The 19,321-nt window shown below is 40.3% G+C and overlaps 1 protein-coding gene across 2 annotated transcripts in view; it reads right to left on the bottom strand.

Annotated features, from left to right (window-relative positions):
- The window catches only part of kiz (kizuna centrosomal protein), a 115,863-nt gene that overhangs the window by 61,763 nt on the left and 34,779 nt on the right, over nt 1–19,321 (bottom strand). For both annotated transcript variants that reach the window (XM_078405598.1, XM_078405599.1), the window contains exon 5: nt 1,392–2,034. In XM_078405598.1, the coding sequence (XP_078261724.1) occupies nt 1,392–2,034 (643 nt within the window). The remainder of the gene's footprint in view (nt 1–1,391; nt 2,035–19,321) is intronic.

The following is a 19,321-nucleotide window of genomic DNA, read 5'->3' as shown; positions in this document are numbered from 1 at the left end:
AACTCTCCATCATCAAAATATTTGTTGATCTACAGCGGTCCCTGTTGCCTGATACCCAAACTGAGATGTGGCAGTTTTCTCCAAAGCCATTGTTCTCATTCTCCATCACAAACTCCAATCTCTCTTGATCAACTCCATATCTGAGTGAACTAGGTTGCTGACGAAATTTAGAAACAGTGAAATGCAGGTGCTGGTTCACACAAAAGGACACAAAGTGCTTGAGTATGTCATGGGACAGGCAGCATCTCTGGAAAACATGGATAGGTGATGTTTTGGGTTGGAAAAAGGGTTCCAACTGGAAACGTCACCTATCCATGTTCTCCAGAGATGCTGCCTGACCCACTGAATTGCTCCAGCATTTTGTGTTGTTTTGCTAGCCATTGGTGTCCTTTGGCCTCTGAGCTAACCTTCCAAACATGTGCCCTTCTTCATCCAAACTAATGCACTCTTTCCACCTACCTAACAATGCATACCTCTGTCTTGTCTCAGTCCACCTGGTGAAGATCCACTCATCCATGCTTTTGGTTCTCTCAGACTGCTCCATACCCTCTCACTCCTCATTATTCACGAGCTCCATTCAAAATACCACTGCCTATCTGCATTTTAACCAGCCCAAGTTCCACGCATCCATCACACATATGCTTGCTGATCTGGATTGGATTTTGATCAACCAATGTTTCCATTTCAAAATTCTTATCCATGGACTTCAGTGCAGTTTGTCCTGGACAATTGGGAGGCACAATTCCTCTGACTCACTCCAAAGATCTTTCCAAATCCACTGAATAGATTATTTTTCAATTTCCATTGCTCTCCAAACTTGTGGTTAAATAGTGCTTACATTTATAGTTACTCAATGCTGTAAAATATCTCCAAAGAGGCTTGACCAGTGATCTTATTAATTTTATGAATTAATGTAATGTTGCCACATATTTGGCAACTAAAAAAGAACTAATAGCTCCAGCACTTCACATCCAGATCATCCATTACAGCTTTTAATAAAAGCATGCAAATGCTGAATTAAATTCTGCACAAAGATACTCCTACTTCTCAACAACAGGTTAATTAAGTTCCATACCAAGTTAAACGGATTACATTTAGTTCATGGTAATGCAAATGGGGAATGCCAAATCATGTCTTTGTAATAGAAGTTCTGCCACAGTCTGAAGAAAGGTCTAGACCTGAAACGTCTCCTATTCCTTTTGTCCAGAGATGCTGCCTGACCCGCTGAGTTACTACAGCATTTTGTCTATCTTCTGCCAATAAAAGCTGTAATAACTCAAATTCTGCATTATAATTTGCATTAACGTAATAAACTGCCTTCTGATATTTTGAATAAACCACATTGTACCTACATGAACAGAGAAGAGAATACTGTGCAAAGAAAGTATTACCTAAATAAAAAACTTTGCTTCTTTGTCGGGTCATGGCAAAACTACCAGAGTCGTGGGCTGGATCCAAGGGCAATTTCTGAAACTGCTCAGGTGTCTGTTCAGGCGCAGCGGGATTGTTACAAATATTATCTTCATCTGTCAGTTGATTCTTAACGTCCTTTTGCATTGTGCCTTCTTTCATTTCTTCCTTAATGGGCCCTAACTGAGCCGCAGGTGAAGCTAATTCCAGACTGCCAACTGAACCTTTTGCTCGAATGTTCCTGTTAATTTCTGTCCCTTCATTGTTATGTCGTACAGTTTTAGAAGAGATTATGGGAGTGAGTGGCATTACTTCACAGTCTGGAAGCCCTGTCTTCCTGTCCATTGTGTCAGAAACAGTATGGAAGTCTGGCCTTCCCTTGCTTGACGTGAGTAACTTCAAGTTGTCCATCACTGAATGACTCTGCATTGCTGCCACCTGCCTGTTTGGCTGAGGAGATAAAGCGCTCTCCATGGGCCGGTAATAGTTTTGTTGTGGACTCAAACATGTTCCATTTGCAGTCTCTGATGTTTGCTGGCCCATAAAGTGAGTGGCAGTGTGATATAATCCCTTTGACAGGTATTTGCCAACATTTGTGCTTGTTTGACTTGATGAATTTCTTTCCTGGCGAAAAAACATCAAATATTACTTAGCAAGCAATGCAGTTTTATTTCATTTAACTGCTGGAACTATTCCATTAATAAATCATATATGAAATTATTTGCAATTAAATACAGTGCATTCAGAAAGTATTCAGACCCCCTTCACCTTTTCCACATTTTGGTACGTTACAGCCTTATTTTAAAACGGATTAAATTCTTTTTAAAAAAATTATCAATCTACACACAATACCCCATAATAAAAAAAAGCAAAAACAGGTGTTTAGAAATGTTTGCAAAGTAATTAAAAAGAAATAACTGAAATATCACATTTACATAAGTATTCAGACCCTTTGCTATGACACTCAAAATTGAGCTTAGTTTATCCTGTTTCCATTGATTATCCTTGAGATGTTTCTACAACTTGATTGGAGTCCACCAGTGGTAAATTAAATTGATTGGACATGATTTGGAAAGGCACACACCTGTCTATATAATAAGGTCCCACAGTTGACAATGGATGTCTGAGCAAAAACCAAGCCATAAAGACGAAGGAATTGGCCTAGGAGACAGGACCTCCGAGACAGGATTGTGTCGAGACACATATTTGGGAAAGGTATAAAACAATTTCTGCAGCATTGCAGGTCCCGAAGAGCACAGTGGCCTCCGTCATTCTTAAATGGAAGAACTTTGGAATCACCAGGACTCTTCATAGAGCTGGCCGCCCAGCCAAACTGAGCAATCGGGGGAGAAGGACCTTGGTCAGGGAGGTGACCAAGAACCCAATGGTCACTCTGACAGAGCTCTAGAGTTCCTCTGTGAATATGGGAGAACCTTCCAGAAGGACAACTATATCTGCAGCACTCCACCAATCAGCCCTTTATGGTAGAGTGACCAGACGGAAGCCACTCCTCAGTAAAAGGCACATGACAGCCCACTTGGAGTTTGCCAAAAGGCACCTAAAGGACTCTCAGACCATGAGAAACAAGATTCTCTGGTCTGATGAAACCAAGATTGAACTCTTTGGCCTGAATGCCAAGTGTCACGTCTGGAGGAAACCAGGCACCACTCATCACCTGGCCAATACCATACCTACGGCGAAGCATGGTGGTGGCAGCATCGTGCTGTGGGGATGTTTTTCAGCGGCAGGAACTGGGAGACTAGTCAGGATCGAGGGAAAGATGAACGGAACAAAGTACAGAGAGATCCTTGATGAAAACATGCTCCAGAGCATTCTGGACCTCAGACTGGGGTGGAGGTTCACCTTCCAACAAGACAATGAGCCTAAGCACACAGCCAAGACAATTCAGGAGTGGCTTTGTGACAAGCCTGTGAATGTCCTTGAGTGGCCCTGCCAGAGCCTGGACTTGAACCTGATCGAACATCTCTGGAGGGACCTGAAAATAGCTGTGCATCGACGCTCCCCATCCAAACTGACAGAGCTTGAGAGGTTCTGCATAGATGAACGGGAGAAATTACCCAAATACAGGTGTGCCAAGCTTGTAGCGTCATACCCTAGAAGACTTGAGGCTGTAATCGCTGCCAAAGATGCCTCAACAAAGTACTGAGTAAAGAGTCTGAATACTTATGTAAATGTAATATTTCAGTTATTTCTTTTTAATTACATGGCACAAATTTCTAAACGCATGTTTTTGCTTTTTTATTATGGGGTATTATGCGTAGATTGATGGTAAGAAAAAAGAATTTAATCCGTTTTAAAATAAGGCTGTAACGCAACAAAATGTGGAAAAAGCGAAGGGGTCTGAATACTTTCTGAATGCACTGTATATAGTCCATGATATTGGCATTCATTCATGCAAAAAATTCTATATCGCATTTTAAAATATTTTTCCGCCACAATAAACAGATCTCTCTCTCACTGCAATTCTGACAGTCTATAATTATGTTTGTACAGAAAATGTGTTCGTTTTCAGTCAAACATGTTAAAATTTGGATTGGCAAGTTCCTTACAATTAAATATGTAGACAGTACACTTCTCCATTTATTTCTACAATGAGGGTTACATTCAATGCTTCATTCCCGAGAGTGAGATTTATATAAAATGCAATGTGCAACAGAAGTTATATTTTTATCGCATTCTATTTAAATGTTAATAATTACATTTCTCTATATAATAGATCTCACTTTTGTGAGTTATTTAATATCTTAATTAAAGTAAGTTGATTATAGACAATAGACAATAGGTGCAGGAGGAGGCCATACGGCCCTTCGAGCCAGCACCGCCATTCAATATGATCATGGCTGATCATTCTCAATCAGAACCCCGTTCCTGCCTTCTCCCCATACCCCATGACTCCGCTATCCTTAAGAGCTCTATTTAGCTCTCTCTTAAAGCAGGAGTTTGTGGGAAAGTACTCTTAACGAAATAAAAAACCTGAATAATTAACTGTTTGATGAGCCTAAGTCTCCACCTTTTAGATGCTGAAGCAAGAACATTCATTCACACCTTTTGCATTCATACAATTTTTGTTGTTGTTTTCAATAAACAAATGAAAATATACTTTCAAGCATTCTTAACATTGATTCAGGAATCAAGTGAGAATCATGTTTTCAAAAAGACCATTAAAAAATCTATTCAAATGCATCACATTAAATCATAGAAATAAAAACTTACAGTGCAAAGTTGTTCCAATGTACTATTTTCAGAACATTAATTGAAACAGTTTGTATAATGACTTGAAATGGGAAAATTAGCTGCACTTCACATTACCCAATATATTATGCAAATAAAATATTCTTATATTAAATCTAATTATGAAATTATCTGTAACCCCATCAAGTGGTATGATTAGACACAACAGTGCGTGGTGAAATTGAGAAAAATGCACCATTAGGTGACACCTGACTCGGCTGATGCATTTTAACCCAATTTTTCAATTTTTGTTTATATCATTACTTATCCTTGCAACAAACATCTTAAAACCAATGCTGAAACTCCCGTGGCGTTGCTCTGTCGGTTTGAGGATATTATGGTTTGTGCGGGCTGGCACAATAGCAACATTTACAGTGTTATTTTACATTCAACATATCCACGGATGTCCAGATTCAACATGACAGGGTTTCTCTCCATTCTTTTAGTTGAGTTTAAAAGATACAGCGTGGAAACAGGCCCTTCAGCCCACCGGGTCCACAGCGACCAGCGATCCCTGCACACTAACACTATCCTGCACACACTAGGGGCAATTTTTTATATTTTTCAATTTACCTACATACCTGTACGTATCCCCCCAGGGTTGCGTCCTTAGCCCACTACTGTACTCCCTGTACACACATGACTGTGGGGCCAGGTTCAGCTCAAACTCCATCATCAAGTTTGCTGATGACACTGTGGTGGTGGGCCGGATCTCCGACAACGATGAGAAGGAGGTGGCTGATCTGGCACTCTGGTGTCAGGACAATAGCCTCCTCTTGAATGTCACTAAAACTAAGGAGCTGATTGTGGACTTTAGAAGGGCTCAACATCCAAGGACATACACGCCACTGGAGATAAATGGGTCTACTGTGGATAGGGTGAGTAGTTTTAAATACTTGGGAGTCCACATCACAGAGGATCTGACATGGGCAACGCACATTGCCGCACTGGTGGGTAAGGCAAAGCCTTTACCACCTTAGACAGCTGAGGAAATTCAGAGTGTCTCTGAGGATCCTTCATTGCTTCTACTCTGGGGCTGTAGAGAGCATCCTGTCCGGCAACATTACAGTCTGGTTTGGGAACAGCTCTGCCCACGACAAGATGGCCCTGCAGAGAGTAGTGCGTTCGGCAGAACGCACCATGGGAACTACATTCGCTCCCCTGCAGGACCTATACATCAGGAGGTGCAGATCCAGAGCAAGCAAGATTATGAGGGACCCCTGCCACCCCAGCAACGGACTGTTCCAGATGCTACGGTCAGGCAAACGCCTACGCTGTCACGCTGTGAAAACGGAGAGAATGAGACGGAGTTTCTTCTCACAGGCCATCAGGACTGTTAACTTTTATAACCCCAGGGACTAAATTTTGTCTTCTCTATATTAACTTTATTAACTTTATTTATATGCAGTAACTGTAATTCTTTTTTGTGCACAATCCGCAGGCATTGCCACTTTCATTTCACTGCACATCGTGTATGTGTATGTGATAAATAAACTTGACTTGACTTGTCTTTGGAGTGTGGGAGGAAACCGAAGATCTCGGAAACCAAAGTGTCAGAGAAAACCCACGCGTTCACTGGGAGAACGTACAAAGTCCGTTAAAAACAGCACCTGTAGTCAAGTTCGAATCTAGGTCTTGTGTACTGCGCTCTCAAGTAGAAAAATCATGGATGATATTATTTTTGTCCCTTTCCCCTATCCGTGTTTCCTCATTCCCTGTGCCACATCATTGCTGAAATAATTTCAAGATTTTGATTATTGGAAAGAAAGTTTTGTGCACTTGTGTTTTGGAACATCAGTGGTTTGACCACTACTTTTCATACATGCCAAGTCTGAAGAATGGTCCAGAACCAAAATATCACCTAACCATGTTCTCCAGTGATGCTGCTTGACCTGCCGAGTTACTCCAGCACTCTGTGTCTTTTTTTTGGTAAACCAGCATCAGCAGTGCCTTGTTTCCACAACCCTACAAACTTGATTACAAGAATTTTGAAATGTTGGAGGCACAAAAGGTGTGCCAGAAATACCGGATTGTTAGAATATTGCAGAACCTTGACACTTTTGGTGGAAGGATAAAATCTTCGTGACTTTCTTTTACAAATTGCTATGTTAATTGTTATTCTTCACCAATGTTCAGAATAACTATTATTGCTAATTCAAAAGAAAAATCCAGTTTCGTTTTCAACAGCAAAAAAGAAAAAAATTACTCCCATAACAGTTCAAAAACAAAAATTCTTTAATTTTGTCTATCAGAAATTATTGAAAAAGGGAGCAAAACTGTAATTAACAACTGTTAAATTAAGCATAGTAAACCCAAGTGCCTCAATTGTGACTCCAAGAGTTCCACCATGAAGGTTGCATTAAACTAAATTGATTCTCCTCAAATTCTGAACATATGTTGTGATAACATTCTCTTGGAATGGACTAACATAGATTGGTCATAGGATGCAAAATGTTCAACATTCTTGAGGTCCTATTCATTATTTCCTTCCAGGTTTTGACATGGAAAATTTCGTTCAATGATGCAGAGGTGATGTTCGTTATGTGAACATGCAAGTTTGCACAGCGGCATCACCAATGTAATTTAGGTCAATATCATAGATTTAAGTATACTATTCTTCCCTTTTCAGATTTTGGTCTAGGAGAAATTGTTTTCTACTGATTATTGTCGAGGAGGAATAATAACAATACAAGAGAAGGCCATTTCCCCCTCATAATCCATGTGAGACTACTTGAGCAAAGCATCTACTCACTTCTCCCTGCACTTTTCTCATAGTCTTGCAATTATATATAGACACTTCCCAACTTACGTAAAAATAGGCAACGTAAACAATTAGGTAAACAATTCCGTACCAAGTCCCCAGTGCAATCAAGACAGTTTATAATTTCCATGACACTGAGCGATCAGTCAAGTTTACCTCGAAACAAGCCAGCTATGGTGGTGTTGTTTATCCAGAAGGCCGCACCCCGCAAGAAAATGCCCAAACAACGAGATGGAACTCAAACCAATAATGGCAGTGGTGGTTTCTCAGAAGTCCATGCAACGCAGAAAGTGCCCTGGATGCATCTGAATGCATCCAGGGCACTTTCTGCGTGATGGACACAAAGTGCTAGAATAACTCAGGCACCAGGAATCATTTTTTGAGAACACGGACAGGCGACGTTTCGGCTTAGGACCCTTCTTCAGGCTCAGTGAATTATTTCAGGCAGGGGAGGGGGGTGATGATTCCCACTTATGTTAACTGTGACTTACGTAAGGTTTCAAGGTGCCCACGGTGTGGAGTACCTATATAGTACGTGATTCATTTTAGTTTTAGAGCCAGTCTAAGATGGGAATGAGAAAATGTAACTTAACACGAGCATTTTGCTGCATATGAATGTGGAAAAGAAATAAATTTAAATATGTACCCATAATATGATCAACAACAAAAATATAAAACAATCTAGAAAATAAAAAAACACATTTTAAAAGTTTATTCAGTGAAGAAGAAAAATGTGCCTGATTGTCACAAAAGGCCCAAAATATTTTGAATCAGTATTTTTTTAAAATTCCACAATACATTTTAAAATTCCAACACTGAATGCAGTTCCTTAGAGGAAGCATTCAAAATACTAATGAACATATTCAAATTAATTGCAAGGAACAATTCCTTGAGATGACAGCAATATTGCCATTGTTGTGAGCCGCTACTATGAGGCCTAGCCTGCCGGCATGAAGCCTAGACCCCCCAACTCAGAACCGTGAACCCACCGGAGAGGGAAGAAGCCGATTCAGGCCCTGCTCATCTGACGACCAGAGAGAAGGGTATAAGAAAATAACTGCAGATGCTGGTACAAATCGAAGGTGTTTATCATCTGGAGCATCCGCTGCTCCAGATGTCAACTTATTCACATCGGCGAAACGAAGCGCAGGCTCGGCGATCGCTTCATTCAACACCTGCGCTCGGTCCGCGTTGGCCAAACTGGTCTCCCGGTGGCCGAGCACTTCAACTCCCCCTCCCATTCCCAGTCTGACCTTTCTGTCATGGGCCTCCTCCAGTGCCATAGTGAGGCCCACCGGAAATTGGAAGAACAGCACCTCATATTTCGCCTGGGCAGCTTGCAGCCCTGTGGTATGAACATCGACTTCTCCAACTTTAGATAGTTCCTCTGTCCCTCTCTTCCCCTCCCCCTTCCCAGATCTCCCTCTATCTTCCTGTCTCCACCTATATCCTTCCTTTGTCCCGCCCCCCTGATATCCGTCTGAAGAAGGGTCTCGACTCGAAACGTCACCCATTCCTTCTCTCCTGAGATGCTGCCTGACCTGCTGAGTTACTCCAGCATTTTGTGAATAAACACCAGAGAGAAGGGAGTCACTGTCGAAGCAGAGGGCCGGTAAGTGGACCGGCTGTGGGAGGCGGAGCAGTGTACCTTCACGGAGGAGTGAGCCGTCGCAGACCTTGCATGTAGCCTGGCGTTCAGCAGGTTTGGATGTCGCTCCAAGAGGCAGAACGCGTGGACCGGACGTGACCTGCAGCTGTACGGAGCGGTGGAACGGCAGTGGAGGAAATCAACGGCTACACTTGTGTAAGAAGGAACTGCAGATGCTGGTTTAAACCGAAGATAGATACAAATAGCTGGAGTAACTCAGTGGGACAGGCAGCATCTCTGGAGAGAAGGAATGGGTGACGTTTCGGGTTGACCCAAAACATCACCCATTCCTTCTCTCCAGAGATGCTGCCTGTCAAGCTGAGTTACTCCAGCTTTTTGTGCCTATCGATGACTACACTTTTCCAGGCCAACACTGTAATGCCACCACGACTCGGACCTCATGTACTAATATGTGCTTATGTATGGTAACACTTGTACTGAACAGTATGCAAAAATAAATTTCACTGTACCTCAATAAAGTACCATTGAACCGTATTTCCCAGTTCCATGAAAAGTAAAATGTATTTCAAAGTAAGAACGTCACTACAGAGAGAAGAGTGTGTTTTCTGGAATTTAACAATCATGGAATAGAAATTAAGTTTACTTTTTATTCACATCAGAAAGATCCTTTTCTATAAATCCAGTTCTGTAATTGGTGTGGTGACAGTAAAGATCAGTGGAATTTTTGTTTTAATATTCTCATCTCCTCTTCTTTCCTGAAGGCACTACCATTGGACCATTTTTCATCGACTCTTACTGCCTTTTAATATCTCGCCCAAGTGGTCATTATTCATGCACATTCTTAGCAGTGAGTGCCAGCAGGCTATCCAATTACAGAGCACAATACAGCTAAGTCTGAGTCTGATCTTTCCCCACTCTGCACTAACAGATGTGCTCATCCAGTAGAGGTAAGCCGGTAGCAATCAGCAATGGGGGAACTGGAAAACTTGCCCTCCCTAAACACAACTGAGAAAGCAATTTTCAGAACCCTTACTCTGAACAAAAGATAAAGCTGCATTGATGGTATGCTCCACCCTCATTATCGGAAGCCTTGGGAGCCAAGGATTTTGCATGCTCTAATGAGTTGTGAGCTGTAGTGAACAAACCATAAGCATAACTTGCAATGAAATACAACATAAAAGAAACATGACTCAAGGTCAGTCTCAAGCAGAGTCCCAGAACTCAGAGAATTATAATGAGATGAGGATATATATTGTAACAAAATGTGTAACAGTTTTTACAAATTATTTTGTTAAAAGTGTCATCTGATTATTATGTTTTGCCAGCAAGTGAAAATAAATGAGAAGTTGATTATTTCTCTCACTCATAGTTAATCAGCTTCTCAAAATTCATTTCTGTAACTTATAGATAAGATACTCAACATTTACTCTTGGAGATCAGATATTTTGTTTTTTGCAGCAGGACAACTCATCTAACAAATAAACTATCAAGGCTATTCTCTCTGTTTAAAATTAAACTTAGTCTTAACTTAGTCATGGATTAACCAAATGTATAAGAATAGATTTCAACTAGCTGCCACGAAAAAGAATGGGCTTGTTACATTTGAGGTACAAGACTTTCCACTTCATTCCTGACAGTTTCCCAGGTTGTCCAAGACATTAAGATAGCAAGCTTCCCAAAAAAAGAGGAGACTTTAATTGCCATTAATATCCAGGCAATTTCATATCACAGAATGAAGAACTTGCAGGTTTGTTAAAGCTTCCACAGTAGCCATTGTGATAAAGTTAACTGCAACCTCAATGCCCAACTCAACAAAAGACCAGTGAAGGGAGGTGCCCACTTGATGAACCCAATGATATAGTGACATCTACACATCTAGTTTTTATTGCCGTATAATTTAATCGTGCAAAGGTGTTTTAGATTCTCATGTGGATTCTTGGTTAAACATTTAGCTTATGTGTTTGTTAACATGTACTGTAGATAGCTTATTACTGAATATGAAATTAGTTATTGTCCTACAGCATAGGTGTGTATAGGAATTTAGAAACTACTTTGGCATTGGGCTTGGTTTTCCTGGTTGAGCACTTATCCTGGTGTTGTAGCACATGTACTTGTAATACCCAGGCAATTTCATATCACAGAAACAGGAACTTGTGGGTTTGTAAAAGCTTCAACCATAGCCATCGTGATCCAGTTAGCTGCCAACCATATTGCCAAACATAAAAGCAATGTATTTATTTACTAACACATGAAACCAACTTACGTTGATATGGAATTTTCTAAGAACTGCTGCTCATAGTCGTTGCTGCTTTTTTTCTAATTCTCCCTGCTCCACACATGCAGCAACTCTGCAAAATGGGCACTTTTGGGAAGCAGAAAGTTTGAGCAGGTCTAGGGGCGCAGGATGATCTTATAGAGGTGGTATCGTAGACAGAGACGATGATTATCAGGAATTATAGTGGTATCTTGAGCAGTTGGACAAGTGGGTCAAGGAATGGCTAATGGAGCTTAATTCAGATATGCGCAAAACTTTGCATATTTGGGAAGTCAATATGGGGCAGGACATTCGCAGTGGGGCCCTGGGCAGTGTTGCACAGAGGGATTGAAGAAGACAAGTACATAGTTCCCTGAAAACAATATCCTTCATCAGTCGAGGAATTGAGTATAGCTGCTGGATGTTATGCTATAGGTGTACAAGACGTTGATGAGGCCACATTTGCAGTATTATGTTCAGTTGTATTTATCCTACAGTAGGAAATATACCATCAAGCTGCAGAGAATATTTATGAGAATGGTCCTTGAAGTTATAAGAAGAATTTGGGCCAGCTAGGGTGACATTCCTTGGAGCACTGGAGGCTGAGTGATGATCTCACTATGAAATAGTGAGGGGGATAGGGTGAATGCATTTGTCCTTGTGTAGGGGAATCAAGAACTAAAGGGCATGGTTTAAGGTGAAAGAGGTGAGAGGTGAGAACAAGATTGAATTGGAACCTGAAGGAAACCTTTTGACAAAGAGGGTGGTGTGTATATGGAAAAAGCTGCCAGAGGAAGTAGTTGAGGCAGGTACAATAACAACATTTAAAAGATATTTGGACAGGTACGTGGATAGGAAAGATTTTGGGGAATATGGCATGGGACTAGCTTAGATAGAGTAGCTTGGTTGGCATGGACGAGGTAAGCTGAAGGGCCTGTTTCCATGCTCTATAACTTTAAGAGATGTTGGGAGGAAATCAGCGAGTCAGGCAGCAACCATGGAGGAAACTGGACAGTCAATGCTTCGGGTTGAGACCCAAAGTATTGACTCGGGTTGAGACCCAAAGTCCATTTCCTCCCATGCTGAGTTCCTCCAGCAGCTCTTCTTTTTTCACTCTTCTGATTCCAGCACCTAAAATCTCCCATGTATGCCATACTTCTAACCTTGGTTAAAATTTGACTATCAAGACTCACAAAAATCATTAAAAAAATCATTCCAGATAACAGAATAATAATATCAAGAGGTGGTACGACTCAAATCAGTGAACTGAAGGAACAATCCAGATATACCAAATAACCAGAATAACCCTTCAGGTTAATTCATGTGAAGACCACAGTTTTAGTTTGAATGTTAAACCTCTAAAAAAGGCAAAGTGTGATGCATGTAGTAACAATCTTCTGAATGAAGTAAATAATATTTTATTGGTTATATTCTTCCCTTGAAATCTACTTTTAGATTTTATGATGGAGGAAATATCAAATCCAATTAATGTAAATATTTCTTTAACATTTATTTGAGATAATACAAACATCTATATACTAAAACTCTCGTTTGTTTGTTTGTTTGTTCCTGAACTACAGACAAAACGGTACACGATAGCGCGACAATTTTAGGCCCACCTTACTCGCCGTCGTCCCTTTGGTGCTAATGGAAGAAGTTTCATTGAAATCGATGTTATATTTTTAAAGTTATTCACATTTTAAAGTTTAAATCTATCTTCTAGGGAGGCAGGAAGGAGGGAGGGGGGAGGGAGGGAGGGGGGAGTAGGGAGGATAAGCGGGGTTGAGGGGGATGGAGTGGGGGGAAGGGGGAGGGGAGGGGAGGGGAGGGGGAGGGGAGGGGGAGGGGAGGGGAGGGGAGGGGAGGGGAGGGGAGGGGAGGGGAGGGGAGGGGAGGGGAGGGGAGGGGAGGGGAGGGGAGGGGAGGGGAGGGGAGGGGAGGGGAGGGGAGGGGAGGGGAGGGGAGGGGAGGGGAGGGGAGGGGAGGGGAGGGGAGGGGAGGGGAAGGGGAGGGGAGGAGAGGGGGGAGGGGAGGGCGCTGCGCTAATACAGGAGTGGTTTGGGCCCAATGGGTCCACGGTCCAGTTATGGATAAATATGAAGACTTTAACTGTTCTAATTCCCAAATGCCAGGACAATATTCTGATTTAAAACTTACAAACCTAGGAACATGTGAATGAGGAGGTGGGGTAGCCACAAGTTCATTCTGACACTTGATAAGATCATGGCTCATCTAATTGTAACCTTAACCCAGCATGCCTGTCTTTCCTTGATAATCTTCTATCTTGTTAACGCAGTATCGATCAACCTCTGCCTTAGAAAATATTCAAAGACTACTTCTCCCGCCACTTGGGGAAGAGATTTCCAATGAGTCAGAAATCTCTAAGAGAAAATAAATTACCTCTTCTCTGACTTAAGTGAATGACCACTTATTTTTAATCAATGACCCTTGGTTCTAGATTTTTCTTCAAGAGAAGGCACCCTTTCCAAATCCACCCTGTCATGATCATACGTGTATGTAGGATCCTATTTGTTTCAATTAGGTCCCTATTCGCTCTTCTAACATTCAGCAGACATAAATCTATCCTGACCATCCTTTCCAACATATTAAGATTCCTCCCTATATAAAGAGATTAATAATGTACACAGTGTTCCAGATTTGGTCCCACCAATGCCCTGTATAACTAAACCATAACCCCCCTGACCTTTTTCCACCTCCTAGGCAATAACCAGTTAGATTTTATTGGATTTCCTTATTACTTGCTGTACCTGCACACTGCATAGTAACCTAATTTCTCTATTTAGATAATAGAAACTAAAAATTACTGAGATGTTATGTTTTCAGCAAAGCAAAAGTAAACTAGTGGCACTGAAGCACTCTGTGGTATTATTCCAAAGTAATTGTTGCACTATATCTTGTGTTGTTCTATTCAGCCAAAATTCTTGAAGTGAAAAAGATGCTACAATTTACTGCAGTGCATTTCTGTCCATGAGATATGAAAAAAAATGTCAGTGAAAAAAGCATCTGGTATAATTTGTTTCAACACTTGAACTCTTGTAACCAAAGAACAGACTATAAATTTTAGTTTCTGGAGAGGGTTATATCTGTTCAAGTAAAACTATTAGAGTTTTTTTGAACAATGCAATTTCATGAACATTTTTATCAAGTGGGAAAATCAATAGATACAGATGTCATGATTATTTTGCAGCTTTTTAAGTGAACACATTTAAGTATTTTTCACTTTTTAAAGTAATAAAAACAATTTTGAATGGTGCATGATTTATACACATTTGTATCATCGTGAAAATATATTAATATGTGAAGTTACTTGAAAATGGAGAATTCAATTGTTATACCATTGTGTTGTCATAAAAGTACAGTTGTTAAAAATGACTACATGGTTGAAAATTTTATTTAATATACATCTTTGCAAATACCATTTGTCATGAGCTTCAATTAGAATGAAAATGCTATTGGAGAAATCCTTGCATAAAGATGATTTGCCTGTCAGCTTGGAGATGATACAAATTAATTTAGACAACACTATCCATAAGATCACTACAGTCTGTCAGATTGTACTTTAAAAAAGCCCTCTAAGATTCACTTTTAACTTTATAATTTAAAAAAATAAGCAACCTATCTGCCTCCCTCATCAGCCACCATTTGCCACATCTATGGAGAAGCCTGCAATTCCCACATTGGCCTTGCCAGCCACATCTGAACCCACATACTGAGTGGAAATAAATCATCCCTGATTCTGAGTGGCTGCCTAAGAAGAAAAATAAAGCAAGTTAGCTGGAATAAAAAGAATATCAGCAAACCATGTGAAAATAAGCCACCAATAAAACAATCAAGATGGTATAGATTGGAAGCATGATAGTAGATAAAAGCCAGGATGATCTAACAGCTGTGGAAGAATACAAAGAAACATGAAAATCAGAACAAGCATAAAATCATACATTTATATTAGAGTAAATCACAAAAATACATAGAGAAGTAGGAAAATTAAGAAATCATGAGCTGAAGAGAGGGTCAAAAATTAGGATATAGCAAAATATAGTGACTCTTTTCAACAGCCTGTCATACCATCAATCGTGGTGAGTATTTTCCCTCATCGACAAGCATCAGTACTGAAGTGTTTGGAAGACTACGGCATCCTAGGGAGATGGTCTAACAAGATTTAGTAAATGAAAGTGAGAGCCAAATGAGGGTAATCAGATAACCTGGATGAAAAATCATGGCCAATATCATTCTCCACCTCTAAAGGCCAGTGTAAATTTGTATTTTTCCGGCCTTTTATCCTTTCGTACATCCTGCCGACTACTGCAGGTAATCGGGATTATGGCATCATAGTTTAAAATGTGAAAAGAACGGCAGCTACCATAAAATCTATTCTAAATGTTTTACCATTGGCACAGAACTTCAAACCTTAGTTCTCTGTGCTAAATGCGCAATGCAGTAATTTGATATATGCTGAAATGAGTTTATGACATTCACTTATTTTACCTCTATCAAATCAAAGAAATGAAACCCATTCTGCATATATTGCTGCATTGTAAGTTTAAAACAGACAACATTACAAATTTCTGTTCCATGCTATTTTAATGTCAGATTGCTTTAGCTGCAAATTATACATGTGGATATATTTTTCTATAAACTCATCTTAACAATATGATTGTTAAAAATGACTGCATGGTTGAAGTCATTATTTAAATATACATCTTCCGCTAGTACAGTTTGTCCTAACATTCAATTAAAATGAATGTTTTATTGGAGGAACCATTGAGTAAAGGTGACCTGTCTGACACCTTAAAGAACACACATATTAATTTTACCAATGCTATCCATAAGATCAGATTGTACTTTAAAAAAAGCCCCTCTAAGATCCATGTTTAACTTTATAAACTTAAAAATAAAATTCAAACAATTTCTAATTAATCTCTGTTGATGCACTGCAATAAAATAACTACCTCCCCAACAACAAAGAGCATGGATTCTGTTTCTTTTCTGATAAGAGTCTTAAATATAAAACAGTTAACTGTATAATAGTGTTCCTTGGATTCGACAGAACCAGCCGAGTTGATATACAAGGCAGGTAAAAGACGCAAAGTTAATTTCTTGGCTGAGTGATTCCATCTTTAGCTCTGGGGCAAAGTAGAAAGTCTTTCGCAGAAAGTAGCAGTTGATTCTTCTATCAACCTACAGCACACACACTCTTCCAAGGAATGTATTAAATATGAAAATCATAACATGTTATCATCTCGTTCCAGCTTCAGCATAGGCAGCTTCTTGTAATGAATGCAGCAGCCTAAGGGACAAGTGCTGCCAGCATTGCAACTTCCCTGAATAATATAAAGCTGGAGCCATTTTACTTATACCATTATCCGCTAACTGAGGGTTTGTGCGCGCATTTACAAGTGACTACTCTTGGCAGTGTGCTCCAAGTTATTACAAGATATTACAGCCATTTAATTCAAAAGAGCTTTGCTGGCTCTATACATGGAATAATCTGTGGATTTCAACTGCATCATTTATTTGACAACACTACAAAAGATCAGCCAGCCAGCAGTTGGCATAAATGCATGGCTGATTTCACAGTTCATTATTTTTAATTGTGCTATAGAAAACATCAAATATAATTTAATTTCAAACCACCAAAATATTGCTACAAAATTGAGTTAACGTTTTGGTCAACTTAAAATTGTCATTTTGGTATGGTTAATTTTATTACAACCTCCTTCATTTATTTTCAATTTTAATTTCTCTCTGTTTTATTTAAATTTCACCAATTTTACATGGTGTCTTGCACACATGTGAAACCTCATATCATTAACTGTATAAAGGTAACTAAATAAAATTCTTTAAAAATGCCCAGAAAGGAACATTCATCTTAAACTTATGAGTCTCCTGCATACTGGATGCACCACTTGAAGAAGAAAAATAACCTGATCTGAGCTAGAAATGTATTCAAAATCAGTTTGTTGGGGTTCAGTTGGGAATACCCTCATCTGGGCCTTAATCTGTGAGTTCAAGTCCCACGGCAGAGAGTTGAACATCAGAAAATTCTCAAATTCTAACAGAGAGAATACATGCTACCATATTCATGATTTTAGTCACACTATTGACTCTAAATATCTTCTGGAGTGCCCATACAAGCTACCAATCTGTACATGCACTTTGGATGACCTGAAAGAACCACAAAGAACCTCTCTGTTGAATGGCAATATTGTGGCTTTGAGAAAGTGAGCCACATTTTAAATATAGAGGGAAAAAAAGGTACTCATTTAAAACCAATTAATAGAACAAGAAATATTAAGATAAAACATAGTCTGATATTTTAAAGAGATTGAGGGTGGGGCAAAAGTACATGACAATATGCTGTTGGACTATTCTTGGGATGGCAGGACTTTCATATGAAGAAAGACTGGATAGACTAGGCTTATACTCGCTGGAATTTAGAAGACTGAGGGGGGATCTTATAGAAACATATAACATTCTTAAGGTGTTGGAGAGGCTAGATGCGGGAAGATTGTTCCCGATGTTGGGGAAGTCCAGAACTAGGGGTCACAGCTTAAGGATAAGGGGGAAGTCTTTTAGGACCGAGATGAGAAAACATTTCTTCACACAGAGAGTGGTGAGTCTGTGGAATTCTCTGCCACAGAAGGTAGTTGAGGCCAGTTAATTGGCTATATTTAAGAGGGAGTTAGATGTGGCCCTTGTGGCTAAAGGGATCAGGGGGTATGGAGAGAAGGCAGGTACAGGTTGCTGAGCTGGATGATCAGCCATGAACATATTGAATGGTGGTGCAGGCCTAAAGGGCCGAATGGCCTACTCCTGCACCTATTTTCTATGTTTCTATGTTTCTATATTCAGGTGTGATCCAAGTTTATGCTCCCTATGTCTTTAACTTTATTAGCATATTCCTTTCTCATGTGTAGCTTTCGCCAAAGTGCATCAATGCAATTTGCCTCAACTATTCCATGAGTAGCTATTTCTACACTGTAACCAATGGGCTTCCTATCTGTGGCCCACTGCAAGGCTAGACTGAACTGCTGAGTTACACCTGAGCTTGGATATATAATTTCCTTTGTGCCAAAGATTGAGGAGGTTGTGAATAACTCTGGTATGGTGAGCAGATTACAGAGAGGTCAGCACAGACAAAACAGGGGCTAATGAGGATTAAAGCAAGAATCAAAAGCTTGATTGAGAACAAGCGAAAGATTGAGAACCTTGTGACTTGGTGTCGAGACAACAATGTTTCTCTCAACGTCAGCAAGATTAAGGAGATAGTAATCGACTTCAGGAAGGGAAGGAGTACACATACCCTATATGCATTGAAGGCGCCGAAGTAGAGATGGTTAAAAGCTTCAAATTCCTAGGAGTAATTATTACCAACAACTTCTCCTGGACCCATATTGAAGCAATGGCCAAGAAGGCACACCAAGGACCCTATTCCCGTAGAAGGCTTAGGAAGTTTGGCATGTCCCTGACAACTCCCACCAAGTTCTACAAATGTGCCATGAAAGCATTTTATTAGGATGCATCACAGCAAGGTTTGGGAACAGCTCCATCCAAGACCACAAGAAATTGCAGAGAATTGCGGACACTGCCCAGACCATTACACCAACCAACCTCCATTTACACCTCAAGCTGCCTTAGCAAGGCCACTAGCATAATCAAGGACGAGTCGCACCCTGGCCACTCACTCTTCTCTCCTCCCCCCTCCCCCCTCGGGAAAAGGTATAGAAGTGTGAAAAGGCACACCTCCAGATTTGTCAGCTGTTATCAGGTATCTTAACCGTATTACCAACAACTAGAGGGCAGTCCTGAACTACTATCCACCTCATTGGAGACCCTCGAACTATCTTTGATCGGAATTTATGGGCTTTATCTAGCACTAAATGCTATTCACGTTATTCCTTTTAACATGTATCTGTACACTGTAGATGGCTCAATTGTAATCATGTTTGTCTTTCTGCTGACTGGTTGGCACGCAACAAAAGCTTTTCACTGTACTTCGTGCACGTGACAATAA

This window comes from Rhinoraja longicauda, chromosome 9 (assembly GCF_053455715.1).
Source record: "Rhinoraja longicauda isolate Sanriku21f chromosome 9, sRhiLon1.1, whole genome shotgun sequence".
Taxonomy (NCBI): domain Eukaryota; kingdom Metazoa; phylum Chordata; class Chondrichthyes; order Rajiformes; family Arhynchobatidae; genus Rhinoraja; species Rhinoraja longicauda.
This window is presented reverse-complemented; position numbering and strand designations above follow the sequence as displayed.